This window comes from Pelobates fuscus, chromosome 5 (assembly GCF_036172605.1).
Source record: "Pelobates fuscus isolate aPelFus1 chromosome 5, aPelFus1.pri, whole genome shotgun sequence".
Taxonomy (NCBI): domain Eukaryota; kingdom Metazoa; phylum Chordata; class Amphibia; order Anura; family Pelobatidae; genus Pelobates; species Pelobates fuscus.
Window position 1 is genome coordinate 381,632,442 of NC_086321.1, and position 23,216 is coordinate 381,655,657.

At 39.3% G+C, this 23,216-nt stretch overlaps 1 protein-coding gene across 2 annotated transcripts in view; it reads right to left on the minus strand.

The window, feature by feature from the left end:
- Positions 1-1,501: 1,501 nt before the first annotated feature.
- DNAI2 (dynein axonemal intermediate chain 2) overlaps positions 1,502-23,216 on the minus strand; it is a 36,272-nt gene continuing 14,557 nt past the window's right edge. Inside the window, exons 7-14 of one of the 2 annotated variants that reach the window (XM_063453438.1) lie at positions 22,814-22,953; positions 21,015-21,137; positions 18,030-18,253; positions 17,515-17,650; positions 5,617-5,763; positions 4,487-4,723; positions 2,671-2,708; positions 1,502-1,595 (exon numbers count right to left, since the gene is read on the minus strand). In XM_063453438.1, the coding sequence (XP_063309508.1) occupies positions 2,679-2,708; positions 4,487-4,723; positions 5,617-5,763; positions 17,515-17,650; positions 18,030-18,253; positions 21,015-21,137; positions 22,814-22,953 (1,037 nt within the window). In that variant the 3' untranslated portion in view covers positions 1,502-1,595; positions 2,671-2,678. The remainder of the gene's footprint in view (positions 1,596-2,670; positions 2,709-4,486; positions 4,724-5,616; positions 5,764-17,514; positions 17,651-18,029; positions 18,254-21,014; positions 21,138-22,813; positions 22,954-23,216) is intronic. The other variant, XM_063453439.1, reaches the window with a different exon arrangement.

A 23,216-nucleotide genomic window follows, 5' to 3' on the forward strand; every position in this document is an offset into this window, starting at 1 on the left:
CAATAGCGTAGATAGTTTATCGATCCAGGAACACCGATAGTTGGATATCCAAGTTTTGTGTATATCATAAAATGTGAAATGTCATTGTTATATAACATGCTTGATACTAAGAGCAGACAAAGAACTACCGACAATACGTCTGGAGTGATGTAATTGAATATGTCTTATACCTAATGTACACCAACCATGGTATGCTGTTATTGTAACAAGACTTTTACACAAAAATAAAGTACTAAAAAAATAAATAAATATGTTTTAAAGAGCTTGTTATGTGTTAGATCATAGGTCCTCAAACTCTGCCCCCCCCCCTCAGATGTTGCTGAACTACAACTCCCATGATTCTCTGGCTATCTATGTAATTCAAAGAATCATGGGAGTTGTAGTTCAGCAACATCTGGGTGGCCGGAGTTTCTAGACCCATGTGTTAGATGGTGTAATTTCTATTAAAACCAACTGTCTAGCACAGGGGTAGGCAACCTTTTAGTAGTACTGTGCCAAAATACGATCTTGGAAGGCCCTTGGTGTCCGGTCCTATTTTCTTTAAATTGAGGTATGTATGTTGCCGTATTGTGCTTGTTTAATTTATGAGAGCTGTGTGTAGTTGCTTTGTATCTGGGCTATTATATTGTATATATTTACGAGTAGTTTGTGGCATTGTGTATGATACCATGAATGTGGGGTGTGTATGGTGGCTGCTTGTGGAATTGTGTGTGGATGATATGCCACATAGTGTGTTTGGTGTATGTGTGTGGCTGCTTGTGGTATTGCAAATAGGCTCTGGCCTATCAGTAAAGGCTGCTTGTGGAGTTGTGTGCATGTATGTGGGTTGTCAGTGGTGTGCCTGTGGGTGTGTATGTATGGGGTTTGATGTTATTATTTGTAAGAGGGGAGGCTTATTCTGCAGCTCAGTGTATATCTAGCAGTGTGGGTAGCTTCCTTGGGATCCAGTGGGGACTAGACTGGCCAGGCACAGGTCGGGGGCAGGAGCTGCAATAGCTGCTGCGGGCAGCTCTACTCCAGTGTGGTTTCCAGTTCAAAATTGCTGGGAGGAAGTGATCTCAGACCATTCCTTTAAGTGCTGTAATGCATAAATTGAGGATTGTCCCTCACCACCTTTTTGCACCAACAGATATCTGAAGTTCTGCTGGTACTCCTGATAGGCCAGAGCCTATTTAGCTCCAGAAGTCTCGAGTGCCGTGCATAGGCACCCCGTGTGCCATAGGTTGCCTACCCCTGGTCTAGCACAACGCCATTTTCAAACCCAGCAGTGTGGGCGTTATCCTTTCTCTTATAATGAAGTATTGTTTGGCATCCTTCTGAAATTTGAAACTCTAGCATTTTAGAGATGTTTGCGCAAGACAGTAACAGACTATCAGAAATCTTAATCCACAACGAGAACGTCTTCTTCGTATGACAAGAAAAGAAATAAAGTTACACATAACACAAATGTTAAATTTTATAAATAAAAAAGGCACACAATGTCAAATTTTTATTATTTTGCAATAAAATATTTCTTTCTATTTTGACTTTACAAATATACAAATGTAGAAAAAATAAATTATTGCGTAGCTTGTTATGCGGCCTGTTTCTTGTACCTGGAAGAAAACAAACAATTAATAAAACAAGGATTTTGTCTAATTAAAATGATTTAGTTTCCTGCTTCCAGCAGCCATACTAAACCTATAGATACATTTACCGTGTGAGCTGTCACAATACCCACCACTGAATTACAAATATAAGGCCAAGCTAGTCAAACTGGAGAGGTTCTCCAAGTTGGCAGTTCCCAGCTGGCCTAATTCGGGCTGGTGAATTTCTAGTAATCTGAAGCCAATGTGTCTGTCACCGATGCTGTGTATTGTAGGGCACACACATATTTACGGTCAGTCCGAGTGAAAACTAAATCTCAAAATCCTTATTACTGCCAGTGGAATGGCAGATATAGCCTCATAGTGGCAGGAAATGATCCCTTTGAAAGCAAGTACTCTCTAAGGCACCCATACCGGCAGCCGGACACCACCAATGGAAAATGGAACTTTTATTAGGGAACGTTGCACATGGAAATTCAAGACTCATTGTATTTTTGTATTTAACAGCACAGGCCCTTTGTCATTACAAAAGTAATGCGATCATTCAACCTATTAAAGCTTTCACAGAAAATAACGGATTTATTCTAACAAACCTGCTGATATTTGCAGCTAACGAGGGATTGAGTGAACATTCTATATCTACCAATATCAGTATGATAAATCTTCGCACTGAGTATCGGGGAAGCGCCTCTAGTGGCTCTCAGGGAGACAGCCACTAGAGGCTGGATTAACCCTGTAATGTAAAAACTGCTATGTTTAAAGCTGCAGGGTTAAAACCAAGGGGACCTGGCACCCAGACCACTTCATTGAGCTGAAGTGGTCTGGGTGACTATAGTGGTCCTTTAACCTCTGAGGAATGAAAAGTCAGGCTGATAGTCCCAAGAATCAAACCATCATCCCTAAACATCAAGCAGATACTACAGTTGATGCATTAACCAACTAAACTATCTCATCAAATTGTGCACTTGTAGCGGTCCTTGGATGCAGATCACATTTCTGAGACTTCCTTTCCAGAATATTACAAATTATCCACATATCCTGCCGCTAGCATATCTCATTGTGGAGGAATATATTATGGTGTTACCTTTGAAATTAGATCTTCTCCTCTGAAACTTCTTTCTCCTGTTGAAGACAAAAGCCATTGAAATGTTTACTAAAGAGAGAGAAAAAAAAAAAGTGGTAAGCACACATTTTGGCCTCTACAATTGGTTATAGAATCCGCCATTTTTCTTCTATTTTTTTTTTTTAACAAATGGAAGTTAATGAAACACAAACCATGCAAAGTAGAATGTAGAACATGCAATTCTGATAATGCAGCTTCTCCACTTTGTTATATTATAAAGGACCATTATGGTTATGGCATAATAACGGTTTATTTATCAATGTATTTATTGGCAGCAATCTGTAAATCAGATATAAGAGCTCTAGAAGAAGCATGATTCCTTTTAAAATGAGCTCTCACTCCGTTACATTAATATATCAAGATCGTTACGGACATCTGTAGATTGGATTATGACATAGGGACTGGGTGATATTCCATTCAGAGATACACAACAAGAAAAATAGGGGTAAAAGAATCGTGGCAGTCACAACCAAAATCCGGCAATGAATGCATGTGAGTGAGCATTGTGGAAGCCCAGGGCATTGAGAAACTACGGCGTTTCAGACAGATACACAAATCCTAACTAGCACGATGGCATTGTAAGGGTTAAACATTATTTCATAAATCCCCCATTAAAAGGGACACATTAAGCAATCAAGCCACAACCATTTGCCAGTTTGTCACAAATAGGGGCTCCTTCTGGTGTCAAGTGACTGCCCCCATCTCAAGCACATTGATAATGTGGAATTTACACTATCCCATCTGGATGAGACTGGCTAAGAGTGATGAGAAAAATTGATCAATGCAGGAATTGAGCTAAAAATGTCACCGCTAAGGTTAGATGGAATGGAAAAAAAAAGCTTAGGGCTGGGGTTACTTTGGCAAACTAGGAGTGATGAACTGGACTCCTCAGCATCTCCTAAGGCCACTGTGGTCAGGGGGTACAGTGATGTACCCCCAGCACTCTTAGAATGAAGGATGGGGTACCCTTAATGTACTCTGACCTGTAACGATGCACCCCATTATTAAACTGAGCCTTAGTAGAGGTGCACTCATTTAATGATACTTTCTCATTCATTCTATGAACATTTCATTCATGAACGCACGGCATTTTATAGAAAACCACTCACATTCCTGGCTATTTGGCAGTATTTCTGGCACACATCGCACACTTAGCACCTCTAACCGGATATACAGACCGTTGCAAAGAAAAAAATGGAGAAATAAAATATTAATTGAAGGGACACTATCGGCACCCAGACCAATCCATCTCAATTGAGTCTGTGTGCCATGGTCCATTGTTATAACCCTGCAGAGTAAAACATCAACGTTCTTCAGGACTAGCAGATTTCATTGCAGGGATAAAAATCACACCGACGGCCACTAGAGGCGCTTCCGACAATATAACTGGGTATAACTCATCTATTTCAATCAGATGATCTCAGAGACGCCATGAGCACTCGTCTCACAATACTTTCCTATGGAGACAGCATCGTGCAGTGGGAGAAAATGTAAATAACCTGTTTATTATTTAGACCTTACGAGGGAAAGGGGCGATCACCTAAACGGTGACTAGGACAGAATAGCGTATGGAATACACATTTTTATTCCTAACACTATAGTGCTCCTTTCACTCTGCTGAGAGATCACTAAGGTCAAAACGTTGCCAGGTCGTCTTGTTGAGGTGGAATAACTATATCCAGACAATGCGGCAAAGTAAATATATTGCTATCTCTAGCAGTGTGGCATGCAGTTAGTTATGTTTTCTAGTCAATAAAGAGTTAATATACGTTAGTACCACCTCTCCCTCTTCCTTCTCTTTATTATCCTCTTTCTCCAGGCGTTTGCGTTCTGCCTCGATAATCTCAAAGAACTCTTTCTCCGCCTTGGCAATTAGCTCGTCTGTATTTTCCTCTGGATTCTCTTCTCTGGTATCCTCATCCTTGCTTGGCTCAGCCTTACTGCGTTCCTTCAGGCGCATCTCGCGGTGCCGCGCCTCCAGGATCTTCTCTCGCTTTGTTTCACGCTCAAACATCTGAAAAAGGAGGGAAATGTTAGAAATTATTCATGGCTTTCAAATCCCTCTGTGTAATGTGTGAGAGCACCAGAAAATATACTTGGAGAGTACAAATTATATTCTCTTCATGAAGAGGGGAAAAAAACCATTGAGGGCGCAAAAAAAGGACGTAACAAAAAGGGATCGCCAAATTAAGGTGAAATCTGAAGTCGTACAATGAACATAATGTTAAGAGAAAAAAAAAAGAAGAATAAAATGACTGCGATGCTCACGTATATTTTATTGGATCATAGGCTCCAAGGTGACACTACAATACACAGATGGCAAATGTCCGGATTTTGATATAATTGCCCCCAATCCACATGGACAGGAAGTCCTGCAGTGGGCAATGCTGCCAGTATCAGCATATCAAGCTCACACTTATCATGGATTGTGTACGCCTGATCTAGGGATTCGGTTACCACAAATCTTCCAAGAGACGTCCCACATGTCGGGATGGAAGCTAAAATGTTACAGGGTGCAGATTCTAGCGGGTGTTAGTCTTTCCTGGTCCAAGATCTCTCTAGGACGAGCTGGATCACTAACCATGCAAAGGTTAATCCCAAATGGACTCGATGGTTGGTGGTATGTAGTATTCTAAATTCTGTATGGCAGCGGTGCTAGGGCTTATTATGTGGGTATAATATATTTGATCACTTATTGAGACAGGACTAGGATAAATCCAAACATTTTCACAAAAAAGAAACAAGAGTTGCTAGGCACGTATCCTTTCCCGTACCACAAATTATACTGAGCACAGCAATTTGTAGAGTTTCAGAGAGGGTAATGGGGGTATAGATTCACTCAGCAGGTTATGTCTCATTACACCCTGTACCTTATTAAGATATTCACACATTCGGATAGAGACTTACTGCAGTGGCAATATTTTTCTCGTTCCGCTGCATTGTGTAAAGCCCTGGTGAGAGTTCTAGAAGAGTGGTCAGACCATTCTTTGAACCACAGGCAACAAAGCGTCCATTATCTTGAATTCGGAGGCTGTACAAAGGCTCATCACACACCTGCAAATTAGAGAACATATATACAGTCATTTTGCAAAACCACGTGGAATAAATCTTAAATTCAAATAACACCGCAGCGTAGAGCAATTTGGAACTCCTTGTCCTACTCTCAGTCTGTGTGAATGACAAGTACAGGGTACAAAATACTAGTAAGATACTTAATGTTAGGTTAGGGCTACATATACCATAAAGATCATTATATTAATCTTACATGTTTTGGGCAATGCTTGACTTTTTACACTCTAATATCTTGCCACAGCATTATATTGTAGTTCACACTTACAGCCTGTGGTCCATCTTTGGGGGGACAAAGTGATGGCTAGTGCAGGACATGTGGAAATATTTGGCCTCAATGTAATGTTTTTGAATAATCTTTTCAAATTATTTAATATTTTTGTATAAACTTTTAATAATTTGAATAACATTTTAGATTTTTAGATTTGAATAAGTTGAATTTTTTTTTAATTCACACAAAAATATTAAATCATTTGAAAAGCTTATCGGAAAATAATAATAAAGTTATTTAAGCTGTCTGCATAGTCTGGTATGTTGGTTCAGAACTGGTGACTTTTTACTCTCATAGTTACTATTTAAAGTAGGCCTGTCATTAGCAATAAGAGTGAATAAAATCCCCAGCAAATCATATGCTAGTCCCAGAAGGTTAAATCATATACTAGTTCCAGAAGGTTAAATCATATACTAGTTCCAGAAGGTTAAATCATATACTAGTTCCAGAAGGTTAAATCATATACTAGTTCCAGAAGGTTAAATCATATACTAGTTCCAGAAGGTTAAATCATATGCTAGTTCCAGAAGGTTAAATCATATACTAGTTCCAGAAGGTTAAATCATATACTAGTTCCAGGAGGTTAAATCATATACTAGTTCCAGAAGGTTAAATCATATACTAGTTCCAGAAGGTTAAATCATATGCTAGTTCCAGAAGGTTAAATCATATACTACTTCCAGAAGGTTAAATCATATACTAGTCCCAGAAGGTTAAATCATATGCTAGTTCCAGAAGGTTAAATCATATACTAGTTCCAGAGGGTTAAATCATATACTAGTTCCAGAAGGTTAAATCATATGCTAGTTCCAGAAGGTTAAATCATATGCTAGTCCCAGAAGGTTAAATCATATACTAGTCCCAGAAGGTTAAATCATATACTAGTCCCAGAGGGTTAAATCATATACTAGTCCCAGAAGGTTAAATCATATGCTAGTTCCAGAAGGTTAAATCATATACTAGTCCCAGAAGGTTAAACCATATACTAGTTCCAGAAGGTTAAATCATATGCTAGTTCCAGAAGGTTAAATCATATACTAGTTCCAGAAGGTTAAATCATATACTAGTTCCAGAAGGTTAAATCATATACTAGTTCCAGAAGGTTAAATCATATACTAGTTCCAGAAGGTTAAATCATATACTAGTTCCAGAAGGTTAAATCATATACTAGTTCCAGAAGGTTAAATCATATACTAGTTCCAGAAGGTTAAATCATATGCTAGTTCCAGAAGGTTAAATCATATACTACTTCCAGAAGGTTAAATCATATACTAGTCCCAGAAGGTTAAATCATATGCTAGTTCCAGAAGGTTAAATCATATACTAGTTCCAGAGGGTTAAATCATATACTAGTTCCAGAAGGTTAAATCATATGCTAGTTCCAGAAGGTTAAATCATATGCTAGTCCCAGAAGGTTAAATCATATACTAGTCCCAGAAGGTTAAATCATATACTAGTCCCAGAGGGTTAAATCATATACTAGTCCCAGAAGGTTAAATCATATGCTAGTTCCAGAAGGTTAAATCATATGCTAGTCCCAGAAGGTTAAATCATATACTAGATCCAGAAGGTTAAATCATATACGACTTCCAGAAGGTTAAATCATATACTAGTTCCAGAAGGTTAAATCATATACTAGTTCCAGAAGGTTAAATTATATACTAGTTCCAGAAGGTTAAATCATATGCTAGTTCCAGAAGGTTAAACTATATACTAGTCCCAGAAGGTTAAATCATATACTAGTTCCAGAAGGTTAAATTATATACTAGTTCCAGAAGGTTAAATCATATACTAGTTCCAGAAGGTTAAATCATATACTAGTTCCAGAAGGTTAAATCATATGCTAGTTCCAGAAGGTTAAATCATATACTAGTTCCAGAAGGTTAAATCATATACTAGTTCCAGAAGGTTAAATCATATACTAGTTCCAGAAGGTTAAATCATATACTAGTTCCAGAAGGTTAAATCATATACTAGTTCCAGAAGGTTAAATCATATGCTAGTTCCAGAAGGTTAAATCATATACTAGTTCCAGAAGGTTAAATCATATGCTAGGTCCAGAAGGTTAAATCATATGCTAGTCCCAGAAGGTTAAATCATATACTAGTTCCAGAAGGTTAAATCATATGCTAGTTCCAGAAGGTTAAATCATATGCTAGTCCCAGAAGGTTAAATCATATACTAGTTCCAGAAGGTTAAATCATATACGACTTCCAGAAGGTTAAATCATATACTAGTTCCAGAAGGTTAAATCATATACTAGTTCCAGAAGGTTAAATTATATACTAGTTCCAGAAGGTTAAATCATATGCTAGTTCCAGAAGGTTAAATCATATGCTAGTTCCAGAAGGTTAAATCATATGCTAGTTCCAGAAGGTTAAACTATATACTAGTCCCAGAAGGTTAAATCATATACTAGTTCCAGAAGGTTAAATTATATACTAGTTCCAGAAGGTTAAATCATATACTAGTTCCAGAAGGTTAAATCATATACTAGTTCCAGAAGGTTAAATCATATGCTAGTTCCAGAAGGTTAAATCATATACTAGTCCCAGAAGGTTAAATCATATGCTAGTTCCAGAAGGTTAAATCATATACTAGTTCCAGAAGGTTAAATCATATACTAGTTCCAGAAGGTTAAATCATATACTAGTTCCAGAAGGTTAAATCATATACTAGTTCCAGAAGGTTAAATCATATACTAGTTCCAGAAGGTTAAATAGTATGCTAGTTCCAGAAGGTTAAATCATATACTACTTCCAGAAGGTTAAATCATATGCTAGTCCCAGAAGGTTAAATCATATGCTAGTTCCAGAAGGTTAAATCATATACTAGTTCCAGAAGGTTAAATCATATGCTAGTTCCAGAAGGTTAAATCATATGCTAGTTCCAGAAGGTTAAATCATATACTACTTCCAGAAGGTTAAATCATATACTAGTCCCAGAAGGTTAAATCATATGCTAGTTCCAGAAGGTTAAATCATATACTAGTTCCAGAGGGTTAAATCATATACTAGTTCCAGAAGGTTAAATCATATGCTAGTTCCAGAAGGTTAAATCATATGCTAGTCCCAGAAGGTTAAATCATATACTAGTCCCAGAAGGTTAAATCATATACTAGTCCCAGAGGGTTAAATCATATACTAGTCCCAGAAGGTTAAATCATATGCTAGTTCCAGAAGGTTAAATCATATGCTAGTCCCAGAAGGTTAAATCATATACTAGATCCAGAAGGTTAAATCATATACGACTTCCAGAAGGTTAAATCATATACTAGTTCCAGAAGGTTAAATCATATACTAGTTCCAGAAGGTTAAATTATATACTAGTTCCAGAAGGTTAAACCATATGCTAGTTCCAGAAGGTTAAACTATATACTAGTCCCAGAAGGTTAAATCATATACTAGTTCCAGAAGGTTAAATCATATACTAGTTCCAGAGGGTTAAATCATATACTAGTTCCAGAAGGTTAAATCATATGCTAGTTCCAGAAGGTTAAATCATATGCTAGTCCCAGAAGGTTAAATCATATACTAGTCCCAGAAGGTTAAATCATATACTAGTCCCAGAGGGTTAAATCATATACTAGTCCCAGAAGGTTAAATCATATGCTAGTTCCAGAAGGTTAAATCATATGCTAGTCCCAGAAGGTTAAATCATATACTAGATCCAGAAGGTTAAATCATATACGACTTCCAGAAGGTTAAATCATATACTAGTTCCAGAAGGTTAAATCATATACTAGTTCCAGAAGGTTAAATTATATACTAGTTCCAGAAGGTTAAATCATATGCTAGTTCCAGAAGGTTAAACTATATACTAGTCCCAGAAGGTTAAATCATATACTAGTTCCAGAAGGTTAAATTATATACTAGTTCCAGAAGGTTAAATCATATACTAGTTCCAGAAGGTTAAATCATATACTAGTTCCAGAAGGTTAAATCATATGCTAGTTCCAGAAGGTTAAATCATATACTAGTTCCAGAAGGTTAAATCATATACTAGTTCCAGAAGGTTAAATCATATACTAGTTCCAGAAGGTTAAATCATATACTAGTTCCAGAAGGTTAAATCATATACTAGTTCCAGAAGGTTAAATCATATGCTAGTTCCAGAAGGTTAAATCATATACTAGTTCCAGAAGGTTAAATCATATGCTAGGTCCAGAAGGTTAAATCATATGCTAGTCCCAGAAGGTTAAATCATATACTAGTTCCAGAAGGTTAAATCATATGCTAGTTCCAGAAGGTTAAATCATATGCTAGTCCCAGAAGGTTAAATCATATACTAGTTCCAGAAGGTTAAATCATATACGACTTCCAGAAGGTTAAATCATATACTAGTTCCAGAAGGTTAAATCATATACTAGTTCCAGAAGGTTAAATTATATACTAGTTCCAGAAGGTTAAATCATATGCTAGTTCCAGAAGGTTAAATCATATGCTAGTTCCAGAAGGTTAAACTATATACTAGTCCCAGAAGGTTAAATCATATACTAGTTCCAGAAGGTTAAATTATATACTAGTTCCAGAAGGTTAAATCATATACTAGTTCCAGAAGGTTAAATCATATACTAGTTCCAGAAGGTTAAATCATATGCTAGTTCCAGAAGGTTAAATCATATACTAGTTCCAGAAGGTTAAATCATATGCTAGTTCCAGAAGGTTAAATCATATACTAGTTCCAGAAGGTTAAATCATATACTAGTTCCAGAAGGTCAAATCATATGCTAGTTCCAGAAGGTTAAATCATATACTAGTCCCAGAAGGTTAAATCATATGCTAGTTCCAGAAGGTTAAATCATATGCTAGTTCCAGAAGGTTAAATCATATACTAGTTCCAGAAGGTTAAATCATATACTAGTTCCAGAAGGTTAAATCATATACTAGTTCCAGAAGGTTAAATCATATGCTAGTTTCAGAGGTTAAATCATATACTAGTCCCAGAAGGTTAAACCATATACTAGTCCCAGAAGGTTAAATCATATACTAGTTCCAGAAGGTTAAATCATATGCTAGTTCCAGAAGGTTAAATCATATACTAGTTCCAGAAGGTTAAATCATATACTAGTTCCAGAAGGTTAAATCATATACTAGTTCCAGAAGGTTAAATCATATACTAGTTCCAGAAGGTTAAATCATATACTAGTTCCAGAAGGTTAAATCATATACTAGTTCCAGAAGGTTAAATCATATACTAGTTCCAGAAGGTTAAATCATATGCTAGTTCCAGAAGGTTAAATCATATACTAGTTCCAGAAGGTTAAATCATATACTAGTTCCAGAAGGTTAAATCATATACTAGTTCCAGAAGGTTAAATCATATACTAGTTCCAGAAGGTTAAACCATATACTAGTTCCAGAAGGTTAATTCATATGCTAGTCCCAGAGGGTTAAATCATATACTAGTTCCAGAAGGTTAAATCATATACTAGTTCCAGAAGGTTAAATCATATGCTAGTTCCAGAAGGTTAAATCATATACTAGTTCCAGAAGGTTAAATCATATACTAGTTCCAGAAGGTTAAACTATATACTAGTTCCAGAAGGTTAAATCATATACTAGTTCCAGAAGGTTAAATCATATACTAGTTCCAGGAGGTTAAATCATATACTAGTTCCAGAAGGTTAAATCATATACTAGTTCCAGAAGGTTAAATCATATGCTAGTTCCAGAAGGTTAAATCATATACTACTTCCAGAAGGTTAAATCATATACTAGTCCCAGAAGGTTAAATCATATGCTAGTTCCAGAAGGTTAAATCATATACTAGTTCCAGAGGGTTAAATCATATACTAGTTCCAGAAGGTTAAATCATATGCTAGTTCCAGAAGGTTAAATCATATGCTAGTCCCAGAAGGTTAAATCATATACTAGTCCCAGAAGGTTAAATCATATACTAGTCCCAGAGGGTTAAATCATATACTAGTCCCAGAAGGTTAAATCATATGCTAGTTCCAGAAGGTTAAATCATATACTAGTCCCAGAAGGTTAAACCATATACTAGTTCCAGAAGGTTAAATCATATGCTAGTTCCAGAAGGTTAAATCATATACTAGTTCCAGAAGGTTAAATCATATACTAGTTCCAGAAGGTTAAATCATATACTAGTTCCAGAAGGTTAAATCATATACTAGTTCCAGAAGGTTAAATCATATACTAGTTCCAGAAGGTTAAATCATATACTAGTTCCAGAAGGTTAAATCATATACTAGTTCCAGAAGGTTAAATCATATGCTAGTTCCAGAAGGTTAAATCATATACTACTTCCAGAAGGTTAAATCATATACTAGTCCCAGAAGGTTAAATCATATGCTAGTTCCAGAAGGTTAAATCATATACTAGTTCCAGAGGGTTAAATCATATACTAGTTCCAGAAGGTTAAATCATATGCTAGTTCCAGAAGGTTAAATCATATGCTAGTCCCAGAAGGTTAAATCATATACTAGTCCCAGAAGGTTAAATCATATACTAGTCCCAGAGGGTTAAATCATATACTAGTCCCAGAAGGTTAAATCATATGCTAGTTCCAGAAGGTTAAATCATATGCTAGTCCCAGAAGGTTAAATCATATACTAGATCCAGAAGGTTAAATCATATACGACTTCCAGAAGGTTAAATCATATACTAGTTCCAGAAGGTTAAATCATATACTAGTTCCAGAAGGTTAAATTATATACTAGTTCCAGAAGGTTAAATCATATGCTAGTTCCAGAAGGTTAAACTATATACTAGTCCCAGAAGGTTAAATCATATACTAGTTCCAGAAGGTTAAATTATATACTAGTTCCAGAAGGTTAAATCATATACTAGTTCCAGAAGGTTAAATCATATACTAGTTCCAGAAGGTTAAATCATATGCTAGTTCCAGAAGGTTAAATCATATACTAGTTCCAGAAGGTTAAATCATATACTAGTTCCAGAAGGTTAAATCATATACTAGTTCCAGAAGGTTAAATCATATACTAGTTCCAGAAGGTTAAATCATATACTAGTTCCAGAAGGTTAAATCATATGCTAGTTCCAGAAGGTTAAATCATATACTAGTTCCAGAAGGTTAAATCATATGCTAGGTCCAGAAGGTTAAATCATATGCTAGTCCCAGAAGGTTAAATCATATACTAGTTCCAGAAGGTTAAATCATATGCTAGTTCCAGAAGGTTAAATCATATGCTAGTCCCAGAAGGTTAAATCATATACTAGTTCCAGAAGGTTAAATCATATACGACTTCCAGAAGGTTAAATCATATACTAGTTCCAGAAGGTTAAATCATATACTAGTTCCAGAAGGTTAAATTATATACTAGTTCCAGAAGGTTAAATCATATGCTAGTTCCAGAAGGTTAAATCATATGCTAGTTCCAGAAGGTTAAATCATATGCTAGTTCCAGAAGGTTAAACTATATACTAGTCCCAGAAGGTTAAATCATATACTAGTTCCAGAAGGTTAAATTATATACTAGTTCCAGAAGGTTAAATCATATACTAGTTCCAGAAGGTTAAATCATATACTAGTTCCAGAAGGTTAAATCATATGCTAGTTCCAGAAGGTTAAATCATATACTAGTCCCAGAAGGTTAAATCATATGCTAGTTCCAGAAGGTTAAATCATATACTAGTTCCAGAAGGTTAAATCATATACTAGTTCCAGAAGGTTAAATCATATACTAGTTCCAGAAGGTTAAATCATATACTAGTTCCAGAAGGTTAAATCATATACTAGTTCCAGAAGGTTAAATCATATACTAGTTCCAGAAGGTTAAATCATATGCTAGTTCCAGAAGGTTAAATCATATACTACTTCCAGAAGGTTAAATCATATGCTAGTCCCAGAAGGTTAAATCATATGCTAGTTCCAGAAGGTTAAATCATATACTAGTTCCAGAAGGTTAAATCATATGCTAGTTCCAGAAGGTTAAATCATATGCTAGTTCCAGAAGGTTAAATCATATACTACTTCCAGAAGGTTAAATCATATACTAGTCCCAGAAGGTTAAATCATATGCTAGTTCCAGAAGGTTAAATCATATACTAGTTCCAGAGGGTTAAATCATATACTAGTTCCAGAAGGTTAAATCATATGCTAGTTCCAGAAGGTTAAATCATATGCTAGTCCCAGAAGGTTAAATCATATACTAGTCCCAGAAGGTTAAATCATATACTAGTCCCAGAGGGTTAAATCATATACTAGTCCCAGAAGGTTAAATCATATGCTAGTCCCAGAAGGTTAAATCATATGCTAGTTCCAGAAGGTTAAATCATATACTATTTCCAGAGGGTTAAATCATATACTAGTTCCAGAAGGTTAAATCATATGCTAGTTCCAGAAGGTTAAATCATATGCTAGTCCCAGAAGGTTAAATCATATACTAGTCCCAGAAGGTTAAATCATATACTAGTCCCAGAGGGTTAAATCATATACTAGTCCCAGAAGGTTAAATCATATGCTAGTTCCAGAAGGTTAAATCATATGCTAGTCCCAGAAGGTTAAATCATATACTAGATCCAGAAGGTTAAATCATATACGACTTCCAGAAGGTTAAATCATATACTAGTTCCAGAAGGTTAAATCATATACTAGTTCCAGAAGGTTAAATTATATACTAGTTCCAGAAGGTTAAACCATATGCTAGTTCCAGAAGGTTAAACTATATACTAGTCCCAGAAGGTTAAATCATATACTAGTTCCAGAAGGTTAAATCATATACTAGTTCCAGAGGGTTAAATCATATGCTAGTTCCAGAAGGTTAAATCATATGCTAGTTCCAGAAGGTTAAATCATATGCTAGTCCCAGAAGGTTAAATCATATACTAGTCCCAGAAGGTTAAATCATATACTAGTCCCAGAGGGTTAAATCATATACTAGTCCCAGAAGGTTAAATCATATGCTAGTTCCAGAAGGTTAAATCATATGCTAGTCCCAGAAGGTTAAATCATATACTAGATCCAGAAGGTTAAATCATATACGACTTCCAGAAGGTTAAATCATATACTAGATCCAGAAGGTTAAATCATATACGACTTCCAGAAGGTTAAATCATATACTAGTTCCAGAAGGTTAAATCATATGCTAGTTCCAGAAGGTTAAACTATATACTAGTCCCAGAAGGTTAAATCATATACTAGTTCCAGAAGGTTAAATTATATACTAGTTCCAGAAGGTTAAATCATATACTAGTTCCAGAAGGTTAAATCATATACTAGTTCCAGAAGGTTAAATCATATGCTAGTTCCAGAAGGTTAAATCATATACTAGTTCCAGAAGGTTAAATCATATACTAGTTCCAGAAGGTTAAATCATATACTAGTTCCAGAAGGTTAAATCATATACTAGTTCCAGAAGGTTAAATCATATACTAGTTCCAGAAGGTTAAATCATATGCTAGTTCCAGAAGGTTAAATCATATACTAGTTCCAGAAGGTTAAATCATATGCTAGGTCCAGAAGGTTAAATCATATGCTAGTCCCAGAAGGTTAAATCATATGCTAGTTCCAGAAGGTTAAATCATATGCTAGTTCCAGAAGGTTAAATCATATGCTAGTCCCAGAAGGTTAAATCATATACTAGTTCCAGAAGGTTAAATCATATACGACTTCCAGAAGGTTAAATCATATACTAGTTCCAGAAGGTTAAATCATATACTAGTTCCAGAAGGTTAAATTATATACTAGTTCCAGAAGGTTAAATCATATGCTAGTTCCAGAAGGTTAAATCATATGCTAGTTCCAGAAGGTTAAATCATATGCTAGTTCCAGAAGGTTAAACTATATACTAGTCCCAGAAGGTTAAATCATATACTAGTTCCAGAAGGTTAAATTATATACTAGTTCCAGAAGGTTAAATCATATACTAGTTCCAGAAGGTTAAATCATATACTAGTTCCAGAAGGTTAAATCATATGCTAGTTCCAGAAGGTTAAATCATATACTAGTTCCAGAAGGTTAAATCATATGCTAGTTCCAGAAGGTTAAATCATATACTAGTTCCAGAAGGTTAAATCATATACTAGTTCCAGAAGGTCAAATCATATGCTAGTTCCAGAAGGTTAAATCATATACTAGTCCCAGAAGGTTAAATCATATGCTAGTTCCAGAAGGTTAAATCATATGCTAGTTCCAGAAGGTTAAATCATATACTAGTTCCAGAAGGTTAAATCATATACTAGTTCCAGAAGGTTAAATCATATACTAGTTCCAGAAGGTTAAATCATATGCTAGTTTCAGAGGTTAAATCATATACTAGTCCCAGAAGGTTAAACCATATACTAGTCCCAGAAGGTTAAATCATATACTAGTTCCAGAAGGTTAAATCATATGCTAGTTCCAGAAGGTTAAATCATATACTAGTTCCAGAAGGTTAAATCATATACTAGTTCCAGAAGGTTAAATCATATACTAGTTCCAGAAGGTTAAATCATATACTAGTTCCAGAAGGTTAAATCATATACTAGTTCCAGAAGGTTAAATCATATACTAGTTCCAGAAGGTTAAATCATATACTAGTTCCAGAAGGTTAAATCATATGCTAGTTCCAGAAGGTTAAATCATATACTAGTTCCAGAAGGTTAAATCATATACTAGTTCCAGAAGGTTAAATCATATACTAGTTCCAGAAGGTTAAATCATATACTAGTTCCAGAAGGTTAAACCATATACTAGTTCCAGAAGGTTAATTCATATGCTAGTCCCAGAGGGTTAAATCATATACTAGTTCCAGAAGGTTAAATCATATACTAGTTCCAGAAGGTTAATTCATATGCTAGTCCCAGAGGGTTAAATCATATACTAGTTCCAGAAGGTTAAATCATATACTAGTTCCAGAAGGTTAAATCATATACTAGTTTCAGAGGTTAAATCATATACTAGTTCCAGAAGGTTAAATCATATACTAGTTCCAGAAGGTTAAATCATATACTAGTCCCAGAAGGTTAAATCATATGCTAGTTCCAGAAGGTTAAATCATATACTAGTTCCAGAAGGTTAAATCATATACTAGTTCCAGAAGGTTAAATCATATACTAGTTCCAGAAGGTTAAATCATATACTAGTTCCAGAAGGTTAAATCATATACTAGTTCCAGAAGGTTAAATCATATGCTAGTTCCAGAAGGTTAAATCATATACTAGTTCCAGAAGGTTAAATCATATACTAGTTCCAGAAGGTTAAATCATATACTAGTTCCAGAAGGTTAAATCATATACTAGTTCCAGAAGGTTAAATCATATGCTAGTTCCAGAGGTTAAATCATATACTAGTTCCAGAAGGTTAAATCATATACTAGTTTCCAGAAGATATCTTTTAGGCGTGACCCGTGGCTCAATCCCACAAACCACATATTTAGTTTCATTCTCTACCAAACACCACCACGCCCCTTTTTCGCGACTAGTATATTACACGTATACAGGCACATTGCATCTGTTCTGATGGGGTTTAGAAGATTTGGTGCGTTGGTGTCCCTCACTGACCTTTAGACTAAGAGAAGGGTTGTTCTGTTTAAACAGGTAATCCCATACATCCAGGGTGCCATCCATTTTTGTCGTCAGGAAGACGGTCGGGCGCGTTGGGCTCCAGGCTCCATCTGTCAAATAACTCATGTGATACCTGTGGGTGAAAAGAGATTGATCTGTAGTAAGGGGGGCGGGGGGATTATACGACATCAAATGGAATCAACCTACACTACAATGTTTTTCGTGCAGAACGTGTACACACAGGCATGTGCACCATCCAGCAACAAGTAGGCCAAGTCTTGGTTTAACTACAATAGTTTTTTTACAAAGTAAAACCGTTACCAGCTCACTATCCATATCCTGATGCACACTGAAATAACAGATTTTTGGTATCACTACAAATGCCTTTAACCCCTTAAGGACCAAACTTCTGGAATAAAATGGAATCATGACATGTCACACATGTCATGTGTCCTTAAGGGGTTAAAGTGTAAGCTCATTTTTATTTCTACATCACATGATGCGTCTCTTACTTCGTCCACATAATCGAGGATTCTCTAGAGTCTTCAGACCAGATTCGAGCTGTCCAATCTCCAACAGTTAGGAAGTTTTTTGGGAAGAAGGGATTTCTCTGCACAGAGTATATAGGACCGTGATGACCGCTGTACGTGCACACAATCTTTTCGGCTGGCGTCTTGGCCTTTCGATTGCATGAAATGACCATTCCCTGCTCTGTGCCAACCATGAACTTTGTTGGCTGTACAAGGAAAGGGACAAAATGATTTAATAAAGTGTGAATGTAACGGCGAGCTCAAATTATGCATTACATTATTTGAATTAGATTTCATTTGCTAAACCATCAAGGTGGAAGCTAAACAAGTTAACAGAACTCAATGTGTCTAAATGCATGAATTGCGGCCGCTATCGTATCACTCAAAGTATCCAACCAAGCTACATGCCCTCACCGTACCAGGGAACAAATAACAATAAAAACTCACTTACCTGTGACCTACCACATCTGGGGTTAATAAATTTAAAGATATCAGGAGCTTCATGCCACCTGGGGGTATATTTACAGAGTATTCCATGAAATGGCCACTGGGTGGTGATATGGACCCTTGGACATAAACTACATCGTAACTGGAGCAAACTTTGTCACTATCTGAACCTTGTTTTTTAACTAGTTTCTCTATGTGTGCAGACTGATAACAGTGCATTACCTTTTCTAAAAAGATTATCTTACAATATGGTATGCAAAGTATGGATGCCTGAGCACCCACAGGAGCAAACAGCAGCACCACCTCCCGCAGGGACAGGTGACTGCACACCCCAGCAGGGACAGGTGACTGCACCCCCTCCCGCAGGGACAGGTGACTGCACACCCCAGCAGGGACAGGTGACTGCACCCCCTCCCGCAGGGGCAGGTGACTGCACCCCCTCCCGCAGGGGCAGGTGACTGCACCCCCTCCCGCAGGGGCAGGTGACTGCACCCCCTCCCGCAGGGGCAGGTGACTGCACCCCCTCCCGCAGGGGCAGGTGACTGCACCCCCTCCCGCAGGGGCAGGTGACTGCACCCCCTCCCGCAGGGGCAGGTGACTGCACCCCCTCCCGCAGGGGCAGGTGACTGCACCCCCTCCCGCAGGGGCAGGTGACTGCACCCCCTCCCGCAGGGGCAGGTGACTGCACCCCCTCCCGCAGGGGCAGGTGACTGCACCCCCTCCCGCAGGGGCAGGTGACTGCACCCCCTCCCGCAGGGGCAGGTGACTGCACCCCCTCCCGCAGGGGCAGGTGACTGCACCCCCTCCCGCAGGGGCAGGTGGATGCACCCCCTCCCGCAGGGACAGGTGGATGCACCCCCTCCCGCAGGGGCAGGTGGATGCACCCCCTCCCGCAGGGACAGGTGGATGCACCCCCTCCCGCAGGGACAGGTGGATGCACCCCCTCCCGCAGGGACAGGTGGATGCACCCCCTCCCGCAGAGACAGGTGGATGCACCCCCTCCCGCAGAGACAGGTGGATGCACCCCCTCCCGCAGGGACAGGTGGATGCACCCCCTCCCGCAGGGACAGGTGGATGCACCCCCTCCCGCAGGGGCAGGTGACTGCACCCCCTCCCGCAGGGGCAGGTGGATGCACCCCCTCCCGCAGGGACAGGTGGATGCACCCCCTCCCGCAGGGACAGGTGGATGCACCCCCTCCCGCAGGGGCAGGTGGATGCACCCCCTCCCGCAGGGACAGGTGGATGCACCCCCTCCCGCAGGGACAGGTGGATGCACCCCCTCCCGCAGGGACAGGTGGATGCACCCCCTCCCGCAGAGACAGGTGGATGCACCCCCTCCCGCAGAGACAGGTGGATGCACCCCCTCCCGCAGAGACAGGTGGATGCACCCCCTCCCGCAGGGACAGGTGGATGCACCCCCTCCCGCAGGGACAGGTGGATGCACCCCCTCCCGCAGGGACAGGTGGATGCACCCCCTCCCGCAGGGACAGGTGGATGCACCCCCTCCCGCAGGGACAGGTGGATGCACCCCCTCCCGCAGGGACAGGTGGATGCACCCCCTCCCGCAGGGACAGGTGGATGCACCCCCTCCCGCAGGGACAGGTGGATGCACCCCCTCCCGCAGGGACAGGTGGATGCACCCCCTCCCGCAGGGACAGGTGGATGCACCCCCTCCCGCAGGGACAGGTGGATGCACCCCCTCCCGCAGGGACAGGTGGATGCACCCCCTCCCGCAGGGACAGGTGGATGCACCCCCTCCCGCAGGGACAGGTGGATGCACCCCCTCCCGCAGGGACAGGTGGATGCACCCCCTCCCGCAGGGACAGGTGGATGCACCCCCTCCCGCAGGGACAGGTGGATGCACCCCCTCCCGCAGGGACAGGTGGATGCACCCCCTCCCGCAGGGACAGGTGGATGCACCCCCTCCCGCAGGGACAGGTGGATGCACCCCCTCCCGCAGGGACAGGTGGATGCACCCCCTCCCGCAGGGACAGGTGGATGCACCCCTTCCCGCAGGGAAGAGAAACGGCTATGTTTACATTGCAGGGTTAATTCAACCTCTAGTGGCTGTCTTCCTGACAGCCGCTAGAGGCGTTTCTGCAACGCTGGATGCGAAATTTCTCAATGCTTTCCTATGGACTGTGTGAATGCGCGCGGCTCTGGCCGTGCATGAGCATTCCGCTCCACTGTGGAGCTGACGTCGGACGGAGAGGAGAGGTCACCAGCGCAGAGGGAACCCGGTGCTGAATTAAGGTAAGCTGCTGAATGGGGTATTAACCTCTTCAGCGCCAAGGGAGGGGGGCCCTGAGGGTGAGGGTCCCCCAAGGATGACATAGTGTCAAGAAAACGGGTTTGTTTTCCTGACACTATAGCGATCCTTTAAGCTGTACATTATCTTTATTGCAGTGTATTACAGTTTGTTTATCACGATTGTGTTTTATATTCTGGATTCTATACATTTGCCATCATGTTGTGGCTGTGGTTTCTTTATTTGCAATAAATATTGATGTAAAGACTCACTATGGTGGGTTCAAACTCCAGTGAAATCGCTCCCAGTGCAATGTCCAGGTTGCCTTTCTTTGTGATGTCCAGGACTAGGCGCTCCGTGGGTTCACTCATTTTTCGGATATCCCACCACAAGACCTGTCAATTAACCACCGAAGGTTAGAATTATTTATTGAAAAAACAAGGATCATGGATACCCGATTTCCATGTATATTCAAACTATAACCAAACAAAGGGCAGTGATTGGTACTGTACACACCTTTAACGGTTTTACATTTAAGTTGAAGCACCATAACAACTTTGCATTACTGGCTATCAGTTTACAAAGCAGTTCCACTCATCCTATACAATGATTGAAACTGCAGGCGGAGTATTTACGATCTATCATATAAATAGAATAAGATCAGACCCAATAGACCAGAATTATCCTTATAGGTGGAGCCTCTTCCAGGTAAGGGCGGAGTCTGTGTGAGGTTGCAGTCAGATCCTCTATGCTCTTAACTGTTTTTGAAGGTAACTTTTAAGTTTGTTTTGTTTAATTATCATTTTAATGTATGTAATGTATTAAAAATCGGTGACTATTTTGGCCATTGACGTCATGCAGAATGCTAAGGGTGGCAGGTTATGGTTTGTATGATTCAGTAAAAGTGTGAAAAAGAAAGATGTTTTAAGCACATGCACAATTCATTGTACAAAATAAATTCAAACATATTTAACCCCTTAAGGACCAAACTTCTGGAATAAAAGGGAATCATGACATGTCACACATGTCATGTGTCCTTAAGGGGTTAAAGGAACACTATAGTCACCTAAATTACTTTAGCTAAATAAAGCAGTTTTAGTGTATAGATCATTCCCCTGCAATTTTACTGCTCAATTCACTGTCATTTAGGAGTTAAATCACTTTGTTTCTGTTTATGCAGCCCTAGCCACACCTCCCCTGGCTATGATTGACAGAGCCTGCATGAAAAAAAAAAACTGTTTGCACTTTCAAACAGATGTAATTTACCTTAAATAACTGTATCTCAATCTCTAAATTGAACTTTAATCACATACAGGAGGCTCTTGCAGGGTCTAACAAGCTATTAACATAGCAGGGGATAAGAAAATCTTAATTAAACAGAACTTGCAATAAAGAAAGCCTAAATAGGGGTCTCTTTACAGGAAGTGTTTATGGAAGGCTGTGCAAGTCACATGCAGGGAGGTGTGACTAGGGTTCATAAACAAAGGGATTTAACTCCTAAATGGCAGAGGATTGAGCAGTGAGGCTGCAGGGGCATGTTCTATACACCAAAACTGCTTCATTAAGCTAAAGTTGTTCAGGTGACTATAGTGTCCCTTTAATTATATACCTGTCCATCTGTCTGTATTGTGCTGGAGTCAAGGAAGTGCAAAATCATTTGTTTTATGTGTTTATATGTAGAGTGCACACATTTGGTATAAAACCGTAAAGTGGACATCAAGACACTAAACATAATAAGAGACTTATTAAGAAAATGCTATTAACTTAGCTTTATCCTGCACTGCCTGTGTTTATGCTACCTGGCTTATAATAATGCTTTCTAAAACATGGACTACACCGTAAGTAAAGGGATATGATGGTATCACTTGGCCACTCACAGGGCACATCATTGTAAGAGAGTCACCAGACCATTTACCTGTGTTGGTTAGCAGAATTTAATGACATTGAAGATACATGAAGTCTAATGACCCAACTAAGCTGTATGTACCAAATGTCTACAAGAGTGAATGTGACGTCCAGGAGATCACAACCAGAAAAGGCCACCAAATCATACAGAATCCCCATGGTTCACCTGGCCATCCGTTGAAGCCGAGAAACACTCAGTGCCAGTTTTTGATTGGAGCCAGATGACTTTGTAGACCGGGTCTCGGTGGCTGTGCTCGATGACAGACAGCTCCACAGGATGTCCCCCTTTCCGCGTGTCCCAATATGCTAAAAAAAAAAGCAGAAGAAATCAAGTGGTGTTTCAGAAGGATTTAGGCAGGGATTAGGGCTGTTTTGTACATGGCGGAGAATAGCAAAACCCCTTGGTACATTGTCCAGGTATTTTATGTACATGTCGGAGAATAGCAAGACCCCTTGGTTCATTGTCCAGGGATATTACGTACATGTCAGAGATTAGCAAGGCCCCTTGGTACATTGTCCAGGTATATGATGTACATGTCGGAGATTAGCAAGGCCCCTTGGTACATTGT